This window comes from Mustela lutreola, chromosome 16 (genome assembly GCF_030435805.1).
Source record: "Mustela lutreola isolate mMusLut2 chromosome 16, mMusLut2.pri, whole genome shotgun sequence".
Taxonomy (NCBI): domain Eukaryota; kingdom Metazoa; phylum Chordata; class Mammalia; order Carnivora; family Mustelidae; genus Mustela; species Mustela lutreola.
This window is the reverse complement of record NC_081305.1, coordinates 13646920-13674855: the sequence shown is the minus strand read 5'-3', so window position 1 is coordinate 13674855 and position 27936 is coordinate 13646920. Positions and strand designations below refer to the sequence as shown.

At 41.6% G+C, this 27936-nt stretch overlaps 1 protein-coding gene across 2 annotated transcripts in view; it reads left to right on the top strand.

Annotated features, from left to right (window-relative positions):
* Positions 1-707: 707 nt before the first annotated feature.
* Positions 708-27936, top strand: part of PHLPP2 (PH domain and leucine rich repeat protein phosphatase 2) — a 74004-nt gene continuing 46775 nt past the window's right edge. For both annotated transcript variants that reach the window (XM_059152031.1, XM_059152030.1), the window contains exons 1-3: positions 708-846; positions 8883-9151; positions 20111-20244. In XM_059152031.1, the coding sequence (XP_059008014.1) occupies positions 748-846; positions 8883-9151; positions 20111-20244 (502 nt within the window). In that variant the 5' untranslated portion in view covers positions 708-747. The remainder of the gene's footprint in view (positions 847-8882; positions 9152-20110; positions 20245-27936) is intronic.

The following is a 27936-nucleotide window of genomic DNA, read 5'->3' as shown; positions in this document are numbered from 1 at the left end:
GACTAGCCACAAAGTACCATCACTGCAGGAATTAAAAGAATGAATTAAAGATTTTCTGAATTAGCCTTGCAAATAATAAAATGGCCTTAGATTATTTTGTGGCTTGAGGCAGAGTAAAGAATTCTGATACTTCTACTAACGGAGGAGAAAAGGGAATTAAAATGTGGCTGGGAGGTGAGTTGACATTTTGTACACGAGGTTGGGTCGAATTTGCTAAAGAACATTGTGAACATCTCTAATAAGGAAGAGAAAAGGCCTTGCTAAGGTGAATATTCTCAACAACCCATTCAGTGGCTTTGCATGTGAAGGTGACAGGCCAGTGAGGTAAGTTACAAGAGCCACCCTTAGCGGAGGGCAGCGCCCTGTCACTACTAACAGGTGCAGACCCCGACCTGTCCCTAGTCCAGCGGGTACTTCGGAGGCGGGGATAGCAGTAAATAACCATCCCCGTGCCTCAGTGCTTCAAACCGAGGGCGGCGGGGCGGGAGGCGCAGGCCCAGGCTTTCGGAGGCGGCCGGCTCCGCCCGCGGGGTCGATCCAGCCGCCCAGCCAGGATGCGGCTCGCACAGCCTGGGCGGCGCCGGGCCCGCAGCTACGCAGGTCCCGCTGGGCTGCGGGAGGGGAGGGGCGGGGCCCGGGGCGGGGCGGGCGGCCGCGAGGGGCGGGGCCGCGGGCTGCTCGCGCGCGCCGCCGAGGCTTCGCGCGCCGTCGCGCCGGCCCGGCGTCCCTGTGCAGCCTCCGCCACCGATGGGGGAGGTGGAGCCGGGGCCCGCGGGCCCGCTCGAGCCCCCGGAGCCGCCCGAAGCGCCCGCGAGCCGCCGGCCGGGCGGAATCCGGGTCCTGAAGGTGAGGCGAGCGGGCTGGGGAGAGAGCAAGGGCGGGGAGAGGCCGCCCCTGCCCCGCGCGGTGGCTGAGGCAGCCGGCGACCCCCGCGACGCGTCCGTCTGTCCGCTTCGCCGCCCGGCTGTCCCGCAGTCCGGCTGGGGGCGCCGCAGCCCCCGCCGAGGCCTTCGCGCCTGGCCCCCACCGAGGCCTCGGCCGCCTCCGTCTCCCCTCCGCTGCCCATCCCTGGCCGCGCGCCACCCGCCTCGCAGGCCCACGCCTTCGGTCCGGCGTCCGCCCGGCCGCCGCCGCCCACCCGGCTCCTCCGGGACCCGGGGGCCCGCCTCGGCTGTCCTCGGCCTCGCTGGGGGGCCGGCGGCCGGTCGCCCGTGGCCCGAGAGCGTGGCTGGAAGTACGCAGGGCTTTCTCCCCGGACACCTGAAGACATCACCCCAGCGGGAGGATGGCGGCGGTGATTGGCCGGGTGCTGCCGTGTGCTCTGGGCTGCGCCGGGTGGAGCGGGCCGACTCTGCCCTCGGGGCTCCCCAGCGAAGTTAGGACCCGGCCCCCAGCTCCGAGGCGCCGGCCTGTAAACTCCACCTGCCCGCCCGGACAGAGAATCCCCGGAGGAGCTTAATCTCGGGGAATCTCTGGGCGTGTTGCAGCAGGGAGGAGGGGTTTGGCAAAAAGGGCATTCCCGTTTGCGGGAGCCGGGCTAACAATCCAGGGAGACGGTAATGGGGGAGCGGTTATGCAACAGGCAGCTAGCGGGGTTTTGGGGCAGGAATTGGGGGGGGGGAGTAGGAGGAAAATGAAAGCAGATGCTGGCAAGGCGGGGAGTGGAGCCTTGAAGGGAATGACAAGAAGTTTAAATGCACAAGGAATGTAGGGTCGGCAGGGGACAGTGAAGATGGTTTAAAGGAGAGGTTCTGGGAGACTAACTGGATGGAGTTTTCTATCGGCCTGTGAAATAGTTGCAGAGGAATTTTTCTGTAGGTCAAGTATATAAACGGGATGTCCTTCTGGAGATGGAATAGAATTTCTTCTAGAGTTTTAGAAGAGGAAATCAGCGGGATTTAAAACTTGCCAGCGAGACGGAAGAGAGGAAAGAAGATTAAGAGGTTTTGATGTCTTTCAAAACTACTTTGGAACAGTGAAAATACATGATGTTAAAAAATACATTAAGTAATAGCTGTTCATTGGAATTAAGGGTGAGCGCTGTATATTAAGATTATTTGCAAGACACTGCTAAGAGGGCTTGCTAAGAGGGAAACACTGAAAAAAAAAAATAGATGTGAAGGATCTCTTGAATCCATCCATGAAACAACATAAAATAGAACTCCGTGAAATATAAAACACTTTTTTTTCTGCTGTTACCTCCCAGTCTTAATGCAGTGACTTAAAGCAATAACTTTTCATAGTTTACCTTTACTTCTGCATAAAGCTTGTACATATTTATTTTAACTTATTTAGCCATAAGTTTTAAGTCTTATTACTTTAAGGCTTTTAGATATTTATTTAAAACTGTAAGGCCATCAAATGTAAATTGTGAATGAGCTTTTAAAAAAATGCTGTGCTGCTCTGGCTTATCGGGAAATGGCAGGTCTAAGAGATAGGTAATGCCCTCTGGCCTAGAAGATAAACAACCTTGGCATTTTTTACAACAACTTTTTGTGGGGGAGGGAGTGAATTGTGAGATGGAAGGAACTGAGATAGGAGGCTCTTGATTCGAGGGTCCTGTCTTCCTAGACTTATTAAGTGGTCAGATTTACCACTGGTTCCCTGGGACTCCAATCTGGGGATGGTTAGAAAGATACAAAAAATTGGTCTTGAGTATGGTACTGAGTTGGTGGTATGGGAGGCCCACAAGTGCCCTTGTGTCTCTTGCTTTATTGCACATGGTCAACACTTAAGTAATCCTTGCATGTAAATGAGACTGGCTTTGGAGAATAGGTCCTGTGTGTTCTACACACAGAAGTTACGTTAAATAGCTGAGTTGTTGAGTTTTGTGCTAAGTGAAACTGGAAAAGAAGATCTAGGTAAAAGTCATAATCTCCTACTTGTTCTTTGAAGACCCCTTGAAAAAGGCTTATTCTATTTTGCGATGCTTTTTTACTACGAAGTCATGAGCATTATTATTGTCAATACAGATCTTCATAAAAAGGCTAATATAATGAAACCAGTATAATTTAGCCAGATTAGATCTCAGTCCATCAGTATGTGGTATTGAAGAGTTTGATTCAAAATCTGCTCCCAGATTTATTTAGCAAATTGCTAATTAGAATGTACCCCTTTACTGTTGTTGGAATATGATATTTGTGATACTCTTAAGATTATTGGGAGTACTACTTTTATCCAAGTAATGTGTGTGTGTATATATATATATATATATATAATGTGTTTAGTAATGTGTTTATATGGTTTTTTAAAAAAAATCAGTGAATACCAAAATGATTTTTTTTTTTAAGATTTTATTTATTTATTTGACAGATAGAGACCAGAAGTGGGCAGAGAGGCAGGCAGGGAGTGGGGGGGGAAGCAGGCTCCTGCGAGCAGAGAGCCTGATGCGGGACTCGATCCCAGGACCCTGAGATCATGACCTGAGCCGAAGGCAGAGGCTTTAACCCACTGAGCCACCCAGGCGCCCCACCAAAATATTTCCTTAAATTTTCATTAAAAATGAAAGGAAATATTCTTCTTATCTCATCCCACCCTTTTGCAAAATATTCTTAATATATATATTCCTAAAGATGAGCCCATATTGTTTTAAAGTTTTGAATGCTGGAGCAAATCTCCTACGTTACAGTATTTCACATTCTCATAGAACTCAGGGAGTAGGGAGAGTTACTTGACCAGACTCTGTTTTTCCCATACATATCTTAGAGTTAATTGTATGTGGGCGTTTAATAGTTTATCACCTTGAATTGATCACAGCCCTCATATGTTATTTTCATTTTTAGAGAGTTAAAAACTTAAAACTGAAGTGAGTACTTAATTCATGGCTTACTTTAAAGACTTGCACTTTCTGAATATAATTAAATTTTTTAATTTAATTACTTTTTTTTTTTTTTTTTTGGAAGCGGGAGAGTATGGGGGAGGGGCAAAGGGAGAAAGAGAATCTCAAGCTCTGGGAGACTCTGGATCTTGAAGATCATGACCTGAGCTGAAATCAGGTCAGTCGCTTAAACCAACTGAGCCACCCAGGGTCCCCTATTTAAATCGGAAATGTGCTATTTTACAGTTGTTTGATGTGAGAGTTGATTGTAGATCTGTTCCCTTTTAGAAAAGTTTGTCAACAGATTTACGTAAAAGTAAGGGAAGCAACAGAATGTTCTTAATCTAGCAGTTTTAGTGGAAAAGTGATTCTAAAAGCTGAGAGTCTATCAGCGGACCCTGATAGACTGGCCTTTCCAGCAGTTATCTGATGCTTTTCGCAATGGAGAAGGAAGCACCAAGTAATTCAGCAATAGCTAATAATAGCAGAACAGTCCATCTAGATTGTGGCTGGAAGGCTATGCTTGCTTGGTGTCTGAGCCTTTTAAATGCCCATTGAACAGGTTTAAGGGAATGATACCTACTAAAGGTCTAACTCAGCAGTTTATCTGCATGGGGTCTGGAATATATCATATAAATAGGAGATAAATTCTTTGACCAACAACACATGTCTTTCAATGAGAAATGTATAGTATTTTTTTACCCCCCAGTGCAAAAAGTGTTTTTATTAAAGCAGAGGGACAGAACCCATGGGCAGAAAGAGCTGCCAGGGATTTATAGTCTTAAGGGAAATACATAAACACTTCTTTTTTAAGACTTTATTTATTTGAGAGAGAGAGTATGAGCAGGGGAGGGGTAGAGGGAGAGTGACAAGCAGACTCCCTGGTAGTTAGGGAGCCAGACATAGAGCTCAATTCCAGGACCCCGAGACTATGACCCCAGCCGAAGTCAGATGCTTAACCAACCGAGCCCCTCTGAAATACATTTAAAACTGAGTTTAAGAATTTTTTGTTCCCAAAATTTTATTTATGTGAGAGAGAGAGAGAGAACAAGCAAGGAGGATGGCAGAGGGAGAGAGAGAAGCAAGCCTGATGTGGGGCTGGATCCCACCTGAGCCGAAGGCAGCTGCTTAACTGATTGAGCTGCCCAGGAGCCCCTAAAAATGACTTTTAAAAATCCTCCCAGAAGAAAAATCATGGATGAACCAATATAACTTCCTGGGATTTTCTTGACTTTTCTAGGATTGAGAAGATCATTGGGCTATTATTTGACTTGAAAAAGTTTTTTTTTTTTTTTTTTTTTTAAAGATTTTATTTATTTATTTGAGAGAGAGACAGTGAGAGAGAACATGAGCAAGGAGAAGGTCAGAGGGAGAAGCAGACTCCCCATGGAGCTGGGAGCCCGATGTGGGACTCGATCCCGGGACTCCAGGATCATGACCTGAGCCGAAGGCAGTCGTCCAACCAACTGAGCCACCCAGGCGCCCCGAAAAAGTTTTTTTTTTTTAAGAAGCTTTTTGGTGGCAGGGGTGCCTGGGTGGCTCAGTGGGTTGGGCCTCTGCCTTCCGCTCGGGTCGTGATCTTAGGGTCCTGGGATCGAGCCCCACATCAGGCTCTCTGCTCGGCAGGGAGCTTCTGCTTCCCCCTCTATCTGCCTGTCTCTCTGCCTACTTGTGATAGCTGTCAAATAAAATCTTAAAAAAAAAAAAAAAAAGCTTCTTGGTGGTTTTGTGGTATCGTTTCTACTTGCACTCTCTTAGTAGCAGGGAGCAAAATTTCTCTCCAGTCAGTGCAGAATGCAGAGCTTCTTTGTATAAACATTGCTGTACCTTATAGAATACAATTTTTAGATGGGCCAGTTGATCTTTTCCAAAGACTAAAAAATAGGGGATATTTAAAATTAATCAGCAATTAATTGTATTCAGTGGCTGAAATTACTGATATAAATATGATGTTCTTTGTCTTTATAAAATAAGTATTTGAAATCCCTTTATTAATTCTGAGATGTTCAGCTTTGAGAAAATGCTCTTGTGGTCAAGAGAGAGACCTAGTTCCTACTTGTAGCTGGGGCTTATCCTACTTATCTAAAGTTAGAATCAGTGATAATCCTTATGGTTTTGAATAGCTATATTCTAATCCTTAATATCTGTAAAATGATGGATTTACCTGTTATCCGTAATTAATTAATTTAATAGTTATTATTATTATTTTTTAAAGATTTTATTTGGCAGAGGGAGGGAGACAGTGAGAGAGTGAATACAAGCAGGGGGAGTGGAGATGGAAAAGCAGGCTTCCCACTGAGCTGGGAGCCTGATGCAGGGCTCAATCCCAGGATTCTGGGATCATGACCTGAGCCAAAGGCAGATGCTTAGACTGAGCCATCCAGGCGCCCTCTGTTATCCTTAATTTAAACAATGAAGCCATTCTCACTCATAATTTTCTTTGTTTCCACGTGGAAATGCCTTCTCACTTTTCCTTATCATCTTAGAAATTTAAATTTAGGTGCCACAATTACCCTCAAATACTTAATTTCAGTAACTACAACAGTAATATTTGCTTTATTTATAGGTATTTCTGACTTCAAATGAGGAATAGTAGCAAAAGTCTTGTATTTACTTTGTGGTTGGTAAAAAGATTTTAGTGCTTTCTGTAAAAAAAGGAGGTTCTTCTTCTCAAGTTTGTTCAACTTCTTGCCAGAGCAAATTGGGCTACATTACAGACTGATAATACATTCTGTGATGTGATGTGATGTGATTTCTGTGAGTTCTGCATGCCACTCAGGTATTAAGGCACTATAATAGATTCTCAGTGTAGAAGAGAGGAAGAAATATCAAATGCATGATTAAAACCCATTGTAGGGACGCCTGGGTGGCTCAGTGAGTTAAGCCTCTGCCTCGGCCCAGGTCATGATCTCGGGGTCCTGGGATCGAGCCCCACATCAGGCTCTCTGCTCAGTGGGGAGCCTGCTTCCCTTCCTCTCTCTTTCTGCCTCTCTGCCTACTTGTGATCTCTGTCAAATAAATAAATAAAATCTTAAAAAAAACCAAACAAACCCCACTATAACCCCCAAAGGACTAGAAGGCATACATTCAAGATAAAGAGGTTTTCCTATGAAGAGAGTAGAGTCACTAATTCTAGCTGTCCAGAGAAAATGGGGATGGGATACATGGAAGGCTCCATATGGAACACAAGAGAGGGTGATGTGAGTAGAGGTTTTTTTTTTAAAGATTTTATTTATCTATTTGACAGACGGAGATTACAAGTAGGCAGAGAGGCAGGCAGAGAGAGAGGAGGAAGCAGGCTCCCTGCTGAGCAGAGAGCCCGATGTGGGACTCGATCCCAGGACCCCGAGATCATGACCTGCGCCGAAGGCAGCGGCTTAACCCACTGAGCCACCCAGGCGCTCCTGTTTTTTGTTTTTTGTTTTTTTTTTTTTTAAATTTTATTTATTTATTTGTCAGAGAGAGGGAAAGTGAGAAAGCGAGCACAGGCAGGCAGAGGCAGAGGGAGAAGCAGGCTCCCTGCTGAGCAAGGAGCCGGATGTGGGACTCCATCCCAGGACACTGGGATCATGACGTGAGCTGAAGGCAGCTGCTTAACCAACTGAGCCATCAATGCATCCCGTGAGTAGAGTTTTGAAGGCCATCTAGTCAGATGGACAAGATGGGGAAGGACATTTCAGACAAGTCACAGAATTGTGGACTCATGATGTGTTTGGGGAGTTATAAGAAGCTGGGTATGACTGAAACAGTGACAGGTAACAGAGAATGATGGTAAAGAGGTATGGCAGTGTGTTAATGGAAATGCCTTTATATCAGGGAACAGGGGCGCCTGGGTGGCTCGGTCAGTTAAGCATGCGACTCTTAATTTCAGCTGAGGCCATGATCTCAGGGTTGTGAGATGGGGCTACAGGTGTAGGGCTCCCTACTCAGTGGTGAGTCTGTTTGTCCTTCTCTCTCCTCTTCCCTGCCATGCCCTCCCACCTCCCTCCTCTCTCTCAAATAATTTCATAAATAAAATCTTAAAAAAGGGAACAGAACTGGCCCATCATGAAAATAGAGTAAGTCACTATTGATCTTTAGAGATTTGTCATATTGCTGTAGCATTTGTTTTTGCTTTGAAGTAACCACCGTCTGTGTGAATTTCACATACCTAAATTATCAAACGCAGCACTAATTTTTTGGAAACAGAACAGAAAGAATATTTGTGCAACATTGTGTTAGTTGTGATATGAGGCAGAGGGTCAGGACCCTAGAGACGCTTCCAGTTTGCACTGTAGAGACATATACAAAAATATTTAATGCAGGATTGTTTTTAAAAGTGAAAAAATTAGAAACTAAATGCCATCCGCAGGAGAATGGAAAAATTGCAGCATATTCACATAATGAGATACTACTTAAATGAATGAGCTGGGTGTATTAGCATGACCAGTGTTGAACCAAATTAAAAAAAAAAAATGTCAGTGTGAAACAATGTTAGGAAAAAAAAAGTATGTTAGGATTTAAAGTTCTAAATCATGGAAAACAATTGTATTCGGTTATAGATATGTACAAATAGGGCAGACATAAAAATGCACGGAATGGCGAATAGGAAGTACACTAGAGTGTTTCTGGGGAGAGAGGGAAGGAGATGGGATTGAAGTGGGGTATCCGGTGACTTCAGCTGTGTATGTGTATATATATATATACGTGTTCTTATATGTGTGTGAGACATGTAAGTCTTAGATGTAAGAATGTATGTTCTTTAGAATAAGGATCTGAAATAAATCTGACAGGATATTAAAATTTGTGGCAAATAGGTAGGTAGTAGGTATACAGATATTATTCTTACATTTTTATGAAAACGTAAGAAAAAGAAAGGGTCAGACAGAGTGACGGACAGGCCATGAACAGCTAGCAGGAGAGGAAATTGTTTCCCAGCTTAGGAATGGGCATAGCCGGTGTGGAAGGCCCCACGGCCGGCCGGTGTAGTCGGTGAATAGAGAGTGGAAGGGTGGGGTGAGGCCCGAACGTGGCGAACTCAGCCAGACTTTCCAGCTAATAATTTCTTTCTCTTGATGTTTTTTAGAGAAATATGAAACGCAATGGGAGCAGGAATTGTTTGAATAGGCGGAGTAGGTTTGGTTCTCGAGAAAGAGACTGGCTGAGAGAAGATGTCAGGAGAGGTTGTGTGTACCTGTATGGCGCCGACTCGACCACTGCCACCGCCAGCGCTTCTGCCTCCGCCTCCTCCGACTTGCATCTGGTTCTGTGCACTGTGGAGACGCCAGCATCAGAGATCTGTGCCGGAGAGGGAAGGGAAAGTCTTTATTTACAGCTTCATGGGGACCTGGTCAGGTGAGGTCTGCGTTTTACCCCTCTAACTCCATTATAGTGTAAATAATCTGCATTTCTGCTTGGAAGTGGGCTGTAGGATTTGACTGCTGCTTAGAACTGACAATGGTTATGGGATCACTTGGCTTGAAATAAGATTTTGTCTTTGGAATGGTGAAATTATGATTCTTGAATTTAAAAGCAGTGCATGAAGGACAATTTCATAGTTACTTCATTTGGATTACACCATGTGTCAGATATCCAAATTTAAAATAAGTAATTTTTTTTTTAAGACTTTATTTATTTATTTGACAGAGATCACAAGCAGGCAGAGAGGCAGGCAGAGAGAGGGGGGAAGCAGGCTCCCTGCTGAGCAGAGAGCCCCAGGGGCTCTATCCCAGGACCCTGAGATCATGACCTTAGCTGAGGCAGAGGCTTTAACCCACTGAGCCACCCAGGCGCCCCTAAAATAAATATTTTAAAGTCATTTAAAAAAATAGGGGCCCCTGAGTGGCTTGGTCGGTTAAGCGTCTGACTCTTGATTTTCATCAGGTCTCCATCTCGGGGTTATGAATGTCAATAGAATGAAATTGAAATGTATAAAAGGAAATAGAATGAGAAGGATATATGCTCATGAATAAGTATGTTTCTATTTATATGTAAATTTTAAAATTAATGGTGCCATAAGCAGCACATTATTTTTTTTAAGATTTTTTTTTAAAGGTTTTATTTATTTATTTGACAGAGATCACAAGTAGGCAGAGAGGCCGGGGTTGGGGGAGTGGGAGCTGAGCAGAGAGCCCCATGCGGGGACCCTGAGATCATGACCTGAGCTGAAGACAGAGGCTTAACCCACTGAGCCACCCAGGCACATTATTGACTTGCAGCACATTATTGACTTGAAATCATTTAGAGATCTTTCCATATTAATATTTATATAATTTTATTTCTTTAATGGCTGTATAATACTCTGTTTCATGAGCCTACCATCATTTTAGCTGATCTCCTATTAAGGGACATTCGCATTGTTACCAGTTTTTCACTCTGCAAGCGGTGTTGTAGTGAACATCCTTTTGCCTATGATATCTCTCTATGTGGAAGTAATCTGTAGTATGAACTAGAAGTGGGATTGCTGGTCAAAGGATATATGCATTTATAATTTTGATGCATATTTTCAGATTTCTCTTTATAGAAGTTAAACTTCAACAAGTAATATAAAAGTAAGCCTATTTTCCCCGTAGTTTCTCCAGAACATGTTAGCATTAAATTTTATATATAAGTATAGACACATACCCATGCATGAGTGCATACTTGCTTGTGAGTAGAAATGATTGTCACCGATTTTTAGATTAGGGAATTGCAAAGTCAGCATTGCAAAGACAAATCTTTTGTCAAGCCTAATGACTTAGATTTTTGCAAATCTGATAGAATTTTGTTGTTTTTGTCATTTTAATTTTCATTTATCTTAATGAGGGAAGCAGAGCATATTTTCGTAGATTCAGCTGCCATTTGTGTTTCTTTAAAATCTTTTATATGAATGTGAAGGAGAGTATTCTCATAGAATCTTTTACTGTGCTTAAACTGTGCTTGAACTCTTTGCTTCAATTAAAAAGAAAATGACTATTAGTTCTTTGAATTAGATGTCAAATAAGAGTTTAAAGTGACTGACCTTTCTCTCTTCCCTCTTCCCTGTAATAAATAAATGTCTTGAAACAATTCAGAGCCGTAGACTTAGTACTCTTAAAAGTGAGAAAGGAAGCTCCCACTTACACCTCAGAATGTGGTAATAATAGTAACACCTTCAACTGAGCTAAAAATTGATGTCATTTTAAAAGTCTAAATTGAGGTTTACTATGTGTTCCTTTTAGGATTTGGACTAATTCCTGAAGAAGTAGATTAGCATTTGAATGTTTTCCTTGTTCACTAGTTAACTACATTTCCTAAATCCATTTGCAAAACGAAAGGATCAGACTGGGTGATCCTTAGGCTTTTCTAAATCTTAACACTGATTCCGATCTAATTTTATCAGGTGGAAAGCCTTGACCTACATTATGACTGGTAGTGATTGATGGAGTTCGTGTATTTAAGCCCAAGACCTACTCAGTTGTATACTAATGTATTTGTATAGAGAGGTACTAGAAATGTGGAGAAACCCCCATCTGAATTAGCTTGCTACTACTAGTTGTGTAGTGAAGAATCCACATGTGAAATAATATACTTTAGTGAATCTAAATTACTTAAAATGGAGAGTGGCCTTGATAATTTTGTAATGAAATAGCTCTTCATATATCTAAATGGTTAGAAAATAATGGAAATACTATTGAACTGCCATTGGAAAGAATGAGTATGTTTTCATTGCTTGGAGCAGCTTAAGAGGTGTCACTCAGCCAAAGAATGAACGCCTCTGGTGATGAGGGTAGATTTGGGCTGACATCACGCTTTGTTTCGCCAGTCCTCTGTGCTTAGTTCTTTACATACATGTTCTCATTAAATCCTCATAGTAGATCCAAGGGCAGTAGCATCCTTTCTTTCAGATGAGGAAAAGTGAGGCTTTGCAAGAGGTCCGGTAACCTGTTCAAGGTCAGGCAGGTACTGCCAGGCAGTTGGAATGTCTCATTAAAGTAGGTGGTGGACTTTGTTCGAGGAAAGGCCCTCCTGGAGAGGAAATGGTGGTATTTAATCATACTTAGAGATCTTTTTTTGGATATCTTACTCAACTGTTACTGCTTGAGTTCAGTCTTCTGTTATCTAATCAGAGGAATAGGTACTTGCTTTGGAATAGCCCGTGAGACAGTTGACAATCTCAGGTGCTATCTTTTTTTTTTTTTCTTCTCTTTACTGAATTGTAACATGTAGTCACTGTAGAAATTTTGGCAAATGAAATAGTATAAAGAGAAATAACCTTCAGTGCTTGTGCTTTTGTAGAGTGCCTCATTTAATCCTCACAATGATCTTGGGAGGTAGGGTACTATTTTCATTTCATCGATCAAGAAAATGAGGCTTAAAAAGGTTCAGCCTCTCACCTAAGATCACTTGTGGGGTGTCGGGGGGGGGGCACCACATGTTGGGCATTCAGATGAGGTAGAGGCGGGCAGTGCTGGTGGTGAAAGAATTCACCCTAAGCAGAATAAAAGAGATAAAAGTTTATTGAATACACGGCAAGGAAGCAGTGAGCAGACTAGCAAAGGAGAGGCTGTATGCCAGAAGGCCGTGGTGAGGGGCCACAGGTATAGGGTGGAGTGAGTATGGGGACAAATGGAATTTTCCTTTTTGTTGATCTTAGGAACTGTGCCTGGTTGTAATTGTTCATTTAGGGCCTATGGTTAATTCAGGGTGGGTCACTTAATGAGCGTAGACATCGGTTTTAATCTCTAAAGGAAATTACATTTTACAGAAATGCTACTATAACTTGTTTAAAAATTGAGAAATAATAAGCAATGATGATTTAGAGCTTGGATTCTGGAACCATAGTGTGTGGGTTCAAATCCTGGCTCTTACAGTCACTATGCAAGTTGTATGATGCTCTCTATGCCTTAATTTACTAATGTGTAAAATGGAGGATGATTCTATTTACCTTATAGAGCTGTCATGATGAAAATTAATTATACCTTATGAAGATCAAATAAATTAATACTTGTAAAGTAGTGCTTCGTAAACTCTAATGTTCACCTGGGAGCTTGTTAAGTTACAGATTTTGATCCAGAAGGTCTGGGATGGGGCCTGAGATTGTGTATTAAGCTCCTAAGTGATGTGCTTCACTTAGAGTGGAAAGGAAGTGTTTATGTCTGTCACCCAGTCTGTGACACCCAGTAAGTGCTCAGTGAGTGTTACCTACTTGGGTTGTTTCAAATCACTCAACTCTTAGAAGTGGTGTTGTGATGACTAAACCTTAGCTCATGAATTCTTATATTGTTTTGTTTTGTTTTTTTAAAGATTTTATTTATTTATTTGACAGAGACACAGCAAGAGAGGGAACACAAGCAGGGGGAGTGGGAGAGGGAGAAGCAGGCCTCCTGCCGAGCAGTGAGCCCGAAGCAAAGCGGGGCTCAATCCCAGGACCCTGGGACCATGACCTGAGCTGAAGGCAGACGCTTAATGACTGAGCCACCCAGACACCCCAGAATCCTTATATTGTTGATCTCCCTAGGCTCCATGCTAGAAATGGGATTGCTGGGTCGAAAATTACCTTGTGTTTTTTCTAAACCATCTATGACTTCCTTCTTTCTTTTTTCTTTTCTTTTTTTTTTTTTAAAGATTTTATTTATTTATTTGACAGAGAGAGATTACAAGTAGGCAGAGAGGCAGGCAGAGAGAGAGAGGAGGAAGCAGGCTCCCTGCTGAGCAGAGAGCCCAATGCGGGACTCGATCCCAGGACCCTGAGATCATGACCTGAGCTGAAGGCAGTGGCCTAACCCACTGAGCCACCCAGGCGCCCGACTTCCTTCTTTCTATTCTCTTTTTTTAGTCACGGATTTGTCACTTCAGTAAAACTGAAGGATTGCTAATTTATAGAATTGTAGCCCTTGAAGGAACCTGAAAGAGATCATCTACTAAGGAAACAAAGTGTACCCAACTTAACGACCCCCCTCATCCCCTGCCCTCTCCATTTAGAAATATATTTGGGGGTAGTGTTTGCTGGTTGTCAGAACTACTAGGGAGAGTTAACCAGCATTTAGTGGGAAGGGCCAGAAAGGCTTAATGTCCTCAGTATGCGGGATAGACTTGTACAACCAAGAATTGTCTTCCCCAAAAGACCAGTAACTTCCTAGTGGGAATAACTGAGAGCATTTCCCTTTGTTTCATAAATGTGAAACTGAGGCCTGGAGAGGGCTGGTGGATAGCACGTTCTGGCTGCTGCCTGGTCTGCCGCTGTCCCATTCCATTGCTCTTACATGACGACACTTGGTTTGTCTTTTTTATTGAACCGTTTAAGTGAGAACTGACTCACTAGTGAAGTTTAGTGTAGTTATTGCCTTCTGCCTGAGAAGTTGTAACAAGATCATTTATGACAAAGTGGAGTGCCCCTTGGCTCATGATCATATCTTTACTTTTATTCTTAGTCATCAAATTGAGTAAGATTTCTATTCTTCTGGGAGCTTGTTAAGCTAAGTTTGATAGACTATCTTTTTAAGATAAGTTAGGAGGCAGTAAGATGTTTATAACAGAAAATACCCTTGGGGTTTGGGATCCTGTATTCTAATAACTTTTCTGTCACTGACTTGCTGGGTGACCTTGTACAGGTCACTAAAACCTTGTTTACCATATTTTGATGTTGTAAAAGTAGTGTGAACAGTTCTCTTTCAGGATACATACTGAGTTGATTAATGCTAAGGAAGGAAAAGATTAGTTTTGTTTTTTGCTTCATTTTTCTGTGCTATTTTAAAACTTAAAAATTATCTGTTATACATTAATTCATTTTTGTTTTGTTTTTGTTTTTACATCATAATACTGCTGATATCAGCTTGTGTTCTATAGTTGTTGATGGGTCATAGTTTAATTGGCAATGTTTTTTTCTTTCATAATGGTTATTATGATACCATTTGGTTTACTGCAGTACAATTCTGGTACTAACCACCCAGACTTTTCACACACTTCACAAGTTAAAGGCCATGCTCCACAGTAAGACTGCTGTTCCGATTCTAGCCACACTTCTAACCAACTGGATATAAATTTGGGAGTTCCCATGACCCTTTTAGGTTTAATAATAATAGAATGATTCAGACTCAAGAACGTGTTCTACTTATGATTACAGTTTTAGTAAAGGATAGTAAAAGATACAAATCAGAACTAGCCAAATAAAGAGACACATAGGGCGAGGGAGGTCTGGGAGGGTCATGAACATAGAACTTTGTGCCCTCACCCTGTCATCCTCTCACCATGTCTCCTCTTGTCACTTACCAGAAAGAGCCATGGAACTTCAGTACAGTTTTTATTAGCATTTCATTGGGTAGGCTTGTTTGGTTCATTGACCTCATGCTTGGCCTTCAATCTCCAGCCATGTTTTCCTTCCTTATAGTCAGGCTAGCTCCAAACCCTAGCCTTTTCTTCTCTTGGATGGTCTTTATGGTGACCAGCCCGCATCTTGGGTCATCTCATCTGTGAGGGGTGATGCCAGGGGCTCAAGAATGACTAAGACATTCCTATTATTCAGGAAATTACAAGGCTTTAGAATCTCCCCCCAAGAATCAGGGATGGAAGACTAGTGTAAGATTCTGTATTATACAATGGTGCACACAAAGGTAGTGTATATTTCAAATGATGTATTAGCATGGAATACAATAATTTTTACTTATTTATTTGACAGACAGAGAGCACAAGTAGGTAGAGAGGCAGGCAGAGAGAAGACGAAGCAGGCTCTCTGCCAAGCAGAGCCTGACATAGGGCTTGATGCCAGGACCCTGAGATCATGACCTGAGCTGAAGGCAGAGGTTTTAACCCACTGAGCCACCCAGGTGCCCTATAGCCTGGAATACAATAATTTTAAAACATCACTCTTTAGGTTCTTTGGTGTAAGTTAACATATGAAGTGTTTTGAGCTCTCTTCTGCATAAATTATTTTAACTATATAAAATAATGTGGTTTACCCAAAAGAAACTAGGATTTTTTTTTAAATATTTTTTTTATTTATTTGACAGATAGAGATCACAAGTAGGTAGAGAGGTAGGCAGAGAGAGAGGAGGAAGCAGGCTCCCCGCTGAGCAGAGAGCCCGATGTGGGGCTCTATCCAAGGACCCTGAGATCATGACCCGAGCCAAAGGCAGAGGCTTAACCCACTGAGCCACCCAGGTGCCCCAAGTAACTAGGATTTTTAATGAAACCAGCACACCTTGATGCTACTATGTACTCATTGTGTGATTCTGAATCTCACTTTCCTTATTTGCAGAACAGACATAACTTTATAAAACATTAAGTACTTTTCAGCATTGAGTCAGGCATGGAGTAGACATTCATTGAAGTATCCTTAGTATTGCTGTTTGTATTAGTATTATCTGTATTATTAATCATAACATTTGCAGATTTTACCTCTATAGGTAGCTAGAGATTGAGTTCTTGTTCTTTTTTTTTTTTTTTTTTTTTAATTTTATTTATTTATTTGACAGAATGAGAGAGAGCACAATCAGGGAGAGTGGGAGAAGGAGAAATGGGCTCCCCGCCAACCATGGAGCCCGACGCAGGGACTCGATCCCAAGTCCCCAGGATCATGACTTTCCTTAGGTGGGAATGTATAAACAGGGTTTCAAAGAGTACAGAGCCCCTTTTGGAAGGAAATTTGATCATGTAAAAATGCAGAATTAGGATGTTTCCATTTCTCTTGATTTTCTAGACAGAAATTGAAAAATGGAGCTGGTGAGATTTAGCCTGAATATGTCATTTCTTGATCCTGGCTATGTGATCATTATATGGAATTATGATATTTAAGTACATTGAACTCTGTATCTAAAAATAATAGCAGGATTCAGGTAGAATTTACATCGGGCTCTCTGCTCAGCGGGGAGCCTGCTTCTTCCTCTGCCTGCCACTCCTCCTGCTTGTACTCGCTCACTTTCTCACTCTCACTCTCTCTCTGAAAAATAAATAAGTAAAATCTTGAAAAAAAAAAAGAAGTCCCTACAATACATCCTCCTTAGAAGAATTCTACCACTGTACTGGGAAAGTGCTTAATATCACTGTAATCCTTTGTGAATTTTTATTTTCTTTGACTAGAGATTGGTTGTAATTGATGAAGTTTTTATTCTGAAAAGTTAATTTTTTGTTTCTATTAAACTCAGTATTTATTTGTCTTTGTAGGGTTTTAGTTCTTGGTCATACCTCATGTAGTAATTCTGAGTTTATGGATAAAAGTCTGCACTGAGCAGTCAGGAGGGACCAAGAAGTTGTTTCATTTTTGTGTTTTTGTGCCCATCAGTATGATTTATATTCCTAAGTTATCATTTTTTGTGGGCCGTTCTGATTGGATGGGGGCTGGTGGTGTGGCCAGTGAAAGAAGTCACACAAGGCAGAGCAAAAGAGGTAGAAGTTTATCGAGTACGCTGCAATGAAGTAGTAGGCAGGACGGCAAAGGACAGACTGCCACAGGTGATGGGCAGAAGTGGTAGTTATAGGTTGGAATGACGGAATATGAGATGTATGGAATTTTACCTTTTTTGGTGACCTTAAGAACTATGCCTGCTTGGAAGTGACTGTGGTCGATCAGGGCCTGTGGCTTAATGAGAGCCTATTCGTGTTAGCCTGGTAGTGGCTGTGGGCCCTTATGCTTTGCTCCAAGTTTCCATTGCTGAGACCTGTTGCCTAAAAGTAGTCTCTTCAGTTTTGGTAGTTGTTTACATTCAGCTTTGTAGTATTACTATTTTCATGTTAGTTTTACTTAAATCTACTGCCAACAGTATTTTCTACTCCTTTCACCGTAAAACAGAGATGTCCTTCATATCTTTTTGCAGTGATGGGAGGTGTATCATGTTTCTTGTAATTAATACAATTCTTAAGTTTCCTATTTATTTATTTATTTATTTATCATTATTTTTTAAGATTTTATTTATTTATTTGCCAGAGAGAGAGAGATAGAGAGCGAGCACAGGCAGGCCGAGTGGCAACAGAGGCAGAGGGAGAAGCAGTCTCCCCGCTGAGCAAGGAGCCTGATGTGGGACTCCATCCTAGGACGCTGGGATCATGACCTGAGCTGAAGGCAGCCGCTTAACCAACTGAGCCACCCAGGCGTCCCAAGCCTATTTATTTATTTTAAAGATTTTGTTTATTCATTTGAGACAGAGAGAGCCCAAGGAGGGGGAGAGGCAGAGGCAGAGGGCAAGGGAGAAGCAGACTCCCTGCTGAACAGGGAGCCTCATGCAAGGCTCAATCCCAGGACCCTGGATAATGACCTGAGCTGAAGGCAGAAGCTTAACTAACTGAGCCACCCAGGTGCCCCTCCTTTTTTTTTTTTTTTAAGTTTCTATTTTTAAGTAATCTCTACACGCAATTTGGGACTCAAACTCGTGGCCCTGAGGTCAAGTATCACACACTCTACTGACTGAGCTAGCCAGGTGCTCCTTAAGTTTTCTAAACAGAATCCTTTTAAGACATAAAGATGAATGGTCCTTTAAAAGATTTAATTTTTTTTTTTAAAGATTTATTTATTTGACAGAGAGAATCACAAGTAGACAGAGAGAGAGAGAGAGAGAGAGAGGGAAGCAGGCTCCCTGCTGAGCAGAGAGCCCTATGCGGGACTCGATCCCAGAACCCTGAGATCATGACCTGAGCCGAAGGCAGCGGCTTAATCCACTGAGCCACCCATGCGCCCAAAGATTTAATTTTTTTTTTTTTAAAGATTTTATTTATTTACTTGAGAGAGAGACAGTGAGAGAGAGCATGAATGAGGAGAAGGTCAGAGAGAGAAGCAGACTCCCCATGGAGCTGGGAGCCCGATGCGGGACTCGATCCCAGGACTCCAGGATCATGACCTGAGCCGAAGGCAGTCGTCCAACCAACTGAGCCACCCAGGCGTCCCAAGATTTAATTTTTTTTATGAGAGAGAGAGAAGAAGATAGCATGAACATGATTAGGGGAAGGAGCAGAGGGAGAGGGAGAAGCAGACTCCCTGCTGAGCAGGGAGCCTGACTCGTCGGACCCTGAGATCATGACGAGCCAAAGGCAGATGCTTATCCCACTGAGCTACACAGGAGCTCCTCTTCAAGAGCTTTTGAAGCACACATGTAGTTTCCTATACTTGTTTCTTGGTTGTTTCAGATGGGGGAGATAATTCTGTTTTTATTCTAATAAAGTAAAATTTCTAATTTAAAATTAAAATTCTAAGAATTTTTTTAGTTAAGTCATCAGTGTATTATTAAACACTACTTTATATAAGATGTCTTGCTGAACACTTCAGTTACTATATAATACCTTGTAAGTAAATATATTTAATAACAACTCTGTGAGTTAAGTACTATTGTATTCCCATTATACTGATGAGGAATTTAAGACAAGTTGAATAAATTGTCCAAGGGCATGCAGCTGATAAATAAATGGCAGAACTAAGACTAAACCCAGGCAGTCTGACTTTTTATACTCTTAGTGACTGTATTGATTTATAACTATTTGCTTTCTGATAAAACAGTTGTAAAAGGGCTGACTTGTGTTATTACTGATGTAGCCCCTTCTATCAAAATAAGCCTGGAAGGTTTTTGTATATATATATAAGGTTTTTGTTATATACATATATATATATATATATATTTTTTTTTTTTAAGACATTATTTGTTCATTTGACAGAGACACAGTGAGAGAGGGAACACAAGCAAGGGGAGTGGGAGGGGAAGAAGCAGGCTTTCCCGCTGAGCAGGGAGCCTGATGCAGGGCCCCATCCCAGGACCCTGGGACCATGACCTAAGCGAAGGCAGAGGCTTATTGACTGAGCCGCCCAGATGCCCCTAAAAATTTTAATATTTACATATTTTAAGTGTTTTAGGTCTATACGATTTAAAATGTGTGTGTCACCAGAGGTCACAAATAATTACTTGACATTCTGACTTTAATTTAGTTTTCATTTGGGACCACATGGTAGAATGATTTCTGGGGAATTATTCACTCCTAATTTTTATGCAAGAATCATCTCTGAAGCCAGTGGAAAATATAGTACCTGAGACGCAGTAGGCAATTCCATGACTGCGTCTCTGACTATGTGGGCAGCTCAAACGACTGAACCACTTAGGCATACCCATTATTTGGAAGTCATTAATTTGAGCTCCTCATTGAGTAAATACCAGTAGGTATACCCCATGTAAACAAAAGCTCTTTGGGAGTCCTCGAAGACTAGAGGGGTCCTGAGACCAAAACCTCTGAGCACTTCCTGTTTAGATTATTTGTATCATATGATATTAAAGAAAATCTTGATACAGAAGTAAAAATCTAGAACATATTAAAAGATTATAAATATTAAGTGAAGCATTTTTATTTCTTACTAAATACTTCTCTTTTGAATTGTGTAAGCAGGAGACTGGAACCTACTGAACGACCTCTTCAGATTGTGTATGATTACTTATCCAGGCTGGGATTTGATGACCCTGTGCGTATACAGGAGGAGGCAACAGATCCTGACCTTGGCTGTATGCTTCGATTTTATGGTGGTAAGAATTCATCAGTGGCTTTCTGAATGTGTTTAATTTGCTTTTAGTTGATCATTTGCCCCTCTCTGTCTTCAGCTTTTTAAAAGCATTTTAACAAAAGGTGTTTTTAAGCCACGTAACTAGTGTGATTAAAAAAACAACAAAAAGAAGCCGGTGAGATGTACTTAGGAGAGACTTAGAAGTATTAGCCAAAACACCTTCCCGTCTTTATTTTTGTTCTTCTTGTTCTCGTGTTTTTGCTGACTTAAAACTAGAATCATTTTATTTCTTTGTCAGAATCTTGATCAAATCATGCTTTTCAGTATCAGTTTTACTTTCAGGTGCCTTATAAAAACCATGGAGTTCTGGATAGCTCAAGAATTTTGAGAGCTAGGTGGTCATTATCAGATATGACTTGACATTTGGTGAATACATTTGTCAGATCTATATATTATTAAATTTAGTGGGCTTGAAATCTAGGATTTCTTTAACTCTTGTTTCTCTTTTGGTGCATTTTCCCCCCATCATCTGTTTTTCACCTGATCACTTCAATAATAAAATTAGACTTATTAAAACTAATTACTTTCTGAATATTGCTTTCCAAATATAGTCTACTAATACTATGACTGTTGAGTACTATTGTGTGATTATTACTGTGTGATTTTATATGAATTACCTGGTTTATTACAACCACTTTATGCCATAGGAACTATTCTTCAACAGATGAGAAATCTGAGGCAGGGAAGTTAAACAACTTGTTCAAGGTCATACAGCTATTAAGTGACAGAGCCGTTTAACACCAAGTGATTTTGAAAGATTTGAATTAGTATGACCCACTTATCAAACAGTTGAACTAATAACTGAATGATTAGTATATAGTAGGCAAAGTTATTTACTAAAATTCCCTGCTCTCATTCCTGAAAGTGTTGATTAAATTTCTCTATACTTCGTTTTTTTTTGTTGTTGTTTTTGGTTTTTTTTTGGTTGGTATTTATTTTTAAGTAATCTCTATACCCAGTGTGGGCTTGAACTTACCACTTGAGATCAAGAGTGTCATGGTCTACTGACTGAGCCAGCCAGGTGCCCCTCTGTATACTTCATAATACAACTCTTGTGACATAATGTCACAAGACAGCTTTATTTAATGCACTTCACAAAAGATTTTATGTTTAATTTTTTATCATAACACTATTTTGTGACATATTCCTTAAAAGTTTGTTTTGTTTTATTTTATTTTAATTGCTTTATCTTCATTGCTAGTTCATGAAAGGAAAATAGTTGCTAGATTGAAATTGAATAGGAAAAATCCATGGGATGCCTGGGTCCATCTCTTGATTTTTGGCTCAGGCCATGATCTCAGGGTGAGATTGAGCCCTGTGTCGGGTTCTGTGCTAGGCATGGAGCCTGCTTAGAATATTCTCTCTGCCTCTCCCTCTTCCCACCACACCCCTCTTTTAAAAAAAAGGAATTAAAGAGGAAAATTCTTTAGATTAATTTGAAGAGCACAGCCCATTTAAACCTATAAAACTTGGGTTAAAAAAGAGAACAACTTGGATCAGTAACATGTTCCTTTTGTGATTGTGGTTGAACATGAGTTCTGTTTATGTGTTTTATTCTAGGGTGAGAGTTGAGCCTGAAAGTGTCAGCGAGCTCCTTTTGAACCACTGAGATTGCATTGCACCCAGTTGTATATTGCAGGAGTATTGGCCCTAATACAGTAACCTTTTGCCAGCACCTGATGAGCATGATACCATGCCCAGGATCTTCATATACCCTTAAGATAATATTTCTAGTGGAGTCTATTTTTTTTTTTAAAGATTTTATTTATTTGACAGATCACAAGTAGGCAGAGAGGCAGGCAGAGAGAGGGGGAAGCAGGCTCCCTGCTGAGCAGACAGCCCGACGCGACGCGGGGCTCAATCCCAGGACCTTGGGATCATGACCCGAGCTGAAGGCAGAGGCTTTAACCCACTGAGCCACCCAGGTGCCCCTCTAGTGGAGTCTAAAAGAGTACCAGTTTGTAGTTCTTACTGTGTTTTTGAGGGGAGGGGGTCTTTAACAGAGAACATTTCCAAAAATGGCCTCTATTAATTTAACCCAAGTTTTATAGGTTTAAATGGGCTGTGCTCTTCAAATTAATCTAAAGAATTTTCCTCTTTAATTCCTTTTTTTTTAAAGGAGGGGTGTGGTGGGAAGAGGGAGAGGCAGAGAGAATATTCTAAGCAGGCTCCATGCCTAGCACAGAACCCGACACAGGGCTCAATCTCACCCTGAGAAGCTAGTATAATTTGAGTGAGAAAATTATGTTTGGGAAAGAGGTTTTTAAAGCTACTTATTTTTGAAACTAGAAAATATGTATAAATGGCACCAAAACCAAAAGTAAAAATATATGTATACATATATATATATATATATATATATGTATTAATTATCTCTTGTCTGTGTAATGAAGTACCTCAAAATTTAGTAACTTACGGGAGTGCCCAGGTGGCTCAGTTGGTTAAGTGTCCAAATCTTGGTTTTGGCTCAGGCCATGATCTCAGGGTTGTGAGATCCAGCCCTGCATGGGGCTCCAGGCTCAGTGTGGAGTCAGCTTGAGATTCTCTTCCTCTCCCTCTGCCCCTCCCCTGAGTCATGTACTCTTTCTCTAAAATAAATAAATAAAATCTTAGAAAAAGAGCAGCTTAGTAACTTAGGGGGCGCCTGGGTGGCTCATTTGGTAGACCATGCAGCTCACACTGGGTGTGGAGATTACTAAAAAAAATAAATTAATTAAAAAAAAAAAACACTTGTGACTTAAAATGATAATAAGTATTTATTATATAGTTTGTGTGTGTCAAAAATCTGGGAGTAATTTATTTACTTATTAAAATATTTTATTTTTGACAGAGAGAGATCACAAGTAGGCAGAAAGGCAGGCAGAGAGAGAGGAGGAAGCAGGCTCCTCGCTGTGCAGAGAGCCCGATGTGGGGCTCGATCTCAGGAGTCTGAGATCATGACCTGAGCTGAAGGCAGAGGCTTTCACCCACTGAGCCACCCAGGTGCCCCAATCTGGGAGTAATTTAGTTGGATGGTTCTGGTTTGGGTTGCATGAAATTGTAATCAGTCTTTTGGTTGAAGGTATAGTCATCCAATGGCTTGACTGGGGCTGAGAGAATTGCTTCTAGCATGACTCACTCAAACGGCTGCTGGTGGGTCTCAGTAGTTGGTACCCAGCTTTCATAGGATGTCTCAGTTTTTGACTTTATAGACCTCTTTCTAAGGCTGCCTGAGTGTCTTCCTGATTAGGCAACTAGCTTCTGTCAGTGATGAGACAGACATGCACACGTGTGCACGCGCGTGCGCGCGCGCGCGCACACACACACACACACACACACACACACACATGGAGGCCTCAGTATTTTTTATGATCGAGCTTCATAAGTCACCTACATTATTACCACTTTCTGTTTAGTCGAAGTGAGCCACCCTATACAGCCTATCCTCTAGAGAGGGAAATTAGGCCCCACCTTTTGGAGAGAGAACTCTCCAAAGAATTTGTGGACCTGTCTTAAAATGATCACAAAAAGTATGCTTCCCTCTCACCTTGTTCCTCCATCCACTCAGTTCCTGAATCCCGAGACAACCACTGATAGGAGAAGAAAAAAATATCTGAAATATTCTCTTAGAAGCAAATAGCTTAGTAATCAGCTTTAAATATTTTATATAGAGTATCTTTGGTGATTTAGCTTAGTTAGCATATAATGTTAATGAGGCCAGGGTCATAAAGGCCTAAGTTCAAACCAGTTATTGTTGCTGTGCTTGCTGGATCTAAAAGGTACCCCGTACCCCAAGCAGCCATTATGCAATGTTCATTAGTAGTGTTGCTGGAAAGGGAGTTCTGGGGAAAAGTGAGTTAGTGGAATGACTGGCTCAGTGCAAATTCATGATAAAAGCTGTGGAAATAACATAATTGACTAAAGATGAGTAGGTAGCATGATCAGTCACAGAGATTAAGAAAGCACATTAATGAACTCTTTATTTGTATATGAGGAAAAGGAGTCTAGAAGGTATGATTTACTAGTGAAGTTGTAATTCTGGGACTCTGTGGCTCAGGTAGTATAAGTCCCAGCCTGAACATTTTCTTTCTTTCTTCCTTTTTTTCTTTTAAAGTTTTTTATTTATTTGACGCACAGAGAGAGATCACAAATAGGCAGAGAGACAGGCAGAGAGAGAGGGGGAGGCAGGCTCCCTGCTGAGCAGAGAGCCCGATGCGGGACTCGATCCCAGGACCCTGAGATCATGACCTGAGCCGAAGGCAGAGGCTTAACCCACTGAGCCATCCAGGCACCCCAAGACAGTTTTTTCCAAAGAGCATAAGCATAAAAAAATGAAGCCAGATACAGAAGAATCACATAGTATGTTTCCATTCATTTAAAGTTCAAAACCAGACAAAATTCAGCCATATTGTTTACAGATGTATGGCAGTATTACCATCTGTCCATCAAAATTTGTTCTTTCCTTCCGTAATAATAGAGTTACAGTTGGCACATGACTGCCCAGCTACATGTCACTTCCCAGCCTTTTTTGCAGTTAGGTTTGCACACATGTGACTCAGTTTTCTTCCCTGGTATGGAGTGGAATTGTTGTGCTGCTTCTGTACCTGGTTCCTTTTTTGAAGATTTTGTTTATTTGTCAGAGAGAGAGAGCAAGAGCAGGCAATATCCCACTCCCCTCCTGAGTGGGAGCCCGATGGTAGGTTTCAATCCCAGGATCCTGGGATCATGACTTGAGCCAAAGGCAGACACTTAACTGACTGAGCCACCCAGGTGTCCCTCTGTATCTGGTTAGTGCCCTTGTCTTCTTCCATGGGCTAGGATGGCATTCATCAAAGCAGTATTAGAAGTCATGTGTTGAAATGGCAGAGCTGTCATCAGCCTAAGTTTCTTGACCTCAGAAACCTGCCGTGTCTACCCTAAGGGGATTACATTTCTTTTGTGTTTGCGCCATTATATTCTTTTCGTTGCAGTAGTTTAACCTGCTATAACTGATCCAGGATGCATATATAAGTGGCAAAAATATGAAGAAAGCAAGGAAATGGTTCTAAAAGTCAGGAGAGTGGCTGATCTCTAGGGTGGAGGGACAAGGATGTAATTGCTATAAATATGATTTTTTTTTTTAAGATTTTGTTTACTTGACAGAGAGAGACACAGTGAGAGAGGGAACACAGTGGGGGAGAGGGAGCGAGAGAAGCAGGCTCCCCCGCTGAGCAGGGAGCCCAATATGGGGCTTGATCTCGGGACGACGGGATCATGACCTGAGCCGAAGGCAGACGCTTAATGACTAAGCCATCCAGGCACCCTACAAATACAATTTTTGAGTCAGTACATATATATATATATATTTTTTTTAATTTTTCAAAATATTCCTAAATTGCACAGACAATACCGATATGTGCTTTCATCAGTAGACTTTGAGAATGCTCGTTTCTTTGTAACTTTGCCAACATCAGGTATTATTGTTAAAGTTAATCTTTGTCCCAGGGCACCTGGGTGGCTCAGTCAGTTAAGTGCCTGCCTTTAGCTCAGGTCATGATCCCAGGGTCCTGGGATCGGGTCCTTAGCCGGGAGCCAGCTTCTCCCTCTTCCTCTCCCTCTGCCTGCCACTCCCCTGCTTGTGCTCTCTCTCCCTGTCAAATAAATAAAATCTTTAAAAAAAATAAAATAAAAATAAAATTTAAGGGCAAGTTGCAGGCTGAGAAAACATGTTTTTTACAAATACAGTATGCAAAGGATGTATACTTAGAATACATGTACATATTCTTTGGTTCAATATGAAAATAAGACAAAAATTTACACAGAAATATCAATGGGTTATTCAAAGAAGAAGAAATCTAAAGATCCAATAAAAATCGAAGCAACATTCAACCATACTAGTAGTATTAAGGGAAACGAAAATGATAACAAAGACACCATCATTTTATTTATCACATTAGTAAAACTTACAAATGCTAATAATATTAAAAGGTGAAATTGTGGGTAAAGGGGTACTTTGATATACTGATGGGCTATACATTTGTTCTGCATTATTTATTTATTTATTTATTTTTAAAGATTTTATTTATTTTATTTGACAGAGATTACAAGTAGGCAGAGAGGCAGGCAGAGAGAGAGATGAGGAAGCAGGCTCCCTGCTGAGCAGAGAGCCCGATGCGGGGCTTGATCCCAGGACCCTGGGACCATGACCTGAGTCGAAAGCAGAGGCTTAACCCACTGAGCCACCCAGGCGCCCCTCTGCATTATTTTAAATGCAAATATTCTATGACCCATTAATTTCATGTTCACACATCTACTCTGAGGAAATACAGGGGCACAAAGGAGGCAATTTTACTGTAATGCTGTTGGCAATAGTCAAAACTGGAAATACTGTAAAGGTCTATCACTAGCAAAATGGTTATATAAATTATAATACATGATATTCAATACTGTGCAACTTAGAGAACTGCATATAGAAGACAGCTAAGGAAAGATCTCCAAAACATATGGTTGAGTGAAAAAGCATTAAGACCACAGCAAATAATACCACTTACGTACACAAAATATATTTCTACAAATACGTATTAGGTATGAATATAAGTTAGAAAATTCTGAACAGATATACACCAAGTTGATAGCAGTGAATGGACCTGGGAGGTGATTGTAAGACACTGAAATGCAATAAATAATGAGACTGTAGGGGCGCCTGGATGGCTCACTGGGTTAAAGCCTCTGCCTTCGGCTCAGGTCATGATCTCAGGGTCCTGGGATCGAGCCCTGCATTGGGCTCTCTGCTCGCAGTGAGCTTGCTTCCTCCTCTCTGCCTCTGCCTGCCTCTCTGCCTACTTGTGATCTCTGTCAAATAAATAAATAAATAATCTTTAAAAAGAAAAGTTTTAATTTCACAAGTTTTTTTAAAAGATGTTTTATTTTTATTTATTTGACAGACAGAGATCACAGGCAGGCAAAGAGGCAGGCAGAGACAGAGAGGAGGAAGCAGGCTCCCTGCTGAACAGAGAGCCCAATGTGCGTCTCCATCCTAGGACCCTGGGATCATGACCGGAGCCGAAGGCAGAGGCTTTAACTTAACACTGAGCCACCCAGGCACCCCTAAAACTACATTTTTTACAGAGGAAAAATATATGGACACAGTGATTACAAATGTGAAATATGCATATAAACTATGACTAAGATGTGCATAATCATAAACATAATTGTGTAAGGATGATAGAGAGTTTTTTGTTGTTGTTACTCTTTTTTTAAAGATTTGAGAGAGAGAGAGCACACATGCAAGTGGGGAGAGGGCAGAGGGAGAGAATCTCAAGCAGACCCCCTCCTGAGGGTGGAGCCGGACGTGGGTTCCATCTCAGGACCCATGAGCCCATGAACTGAGCTGAAAGCAAGAGTCGGAGACTTAACCAACTGAACAACCCAGGCATCCTGGAATGTTGTTGATTTTTTTTTTAAGATTTTTTATTTATTTACTTGAGAGAGAGAGAGCATGAGAGGGTAGTGGGAGAGGGAGAAGCAGACTCCCCGCTGAGCAGGGAGCATGATGTGGGACTCGATCCCAGGACCCTGAGATCATGACCTGAGCGGAAGGCAGAGGCTTAACCCACTGAGCCACCAAAGTGTCCCTGTTTATTGTTTTTAATTGTACAGAAGTTTTTTTTGTTTTTTTATTTGTTTGTTTGTGCAG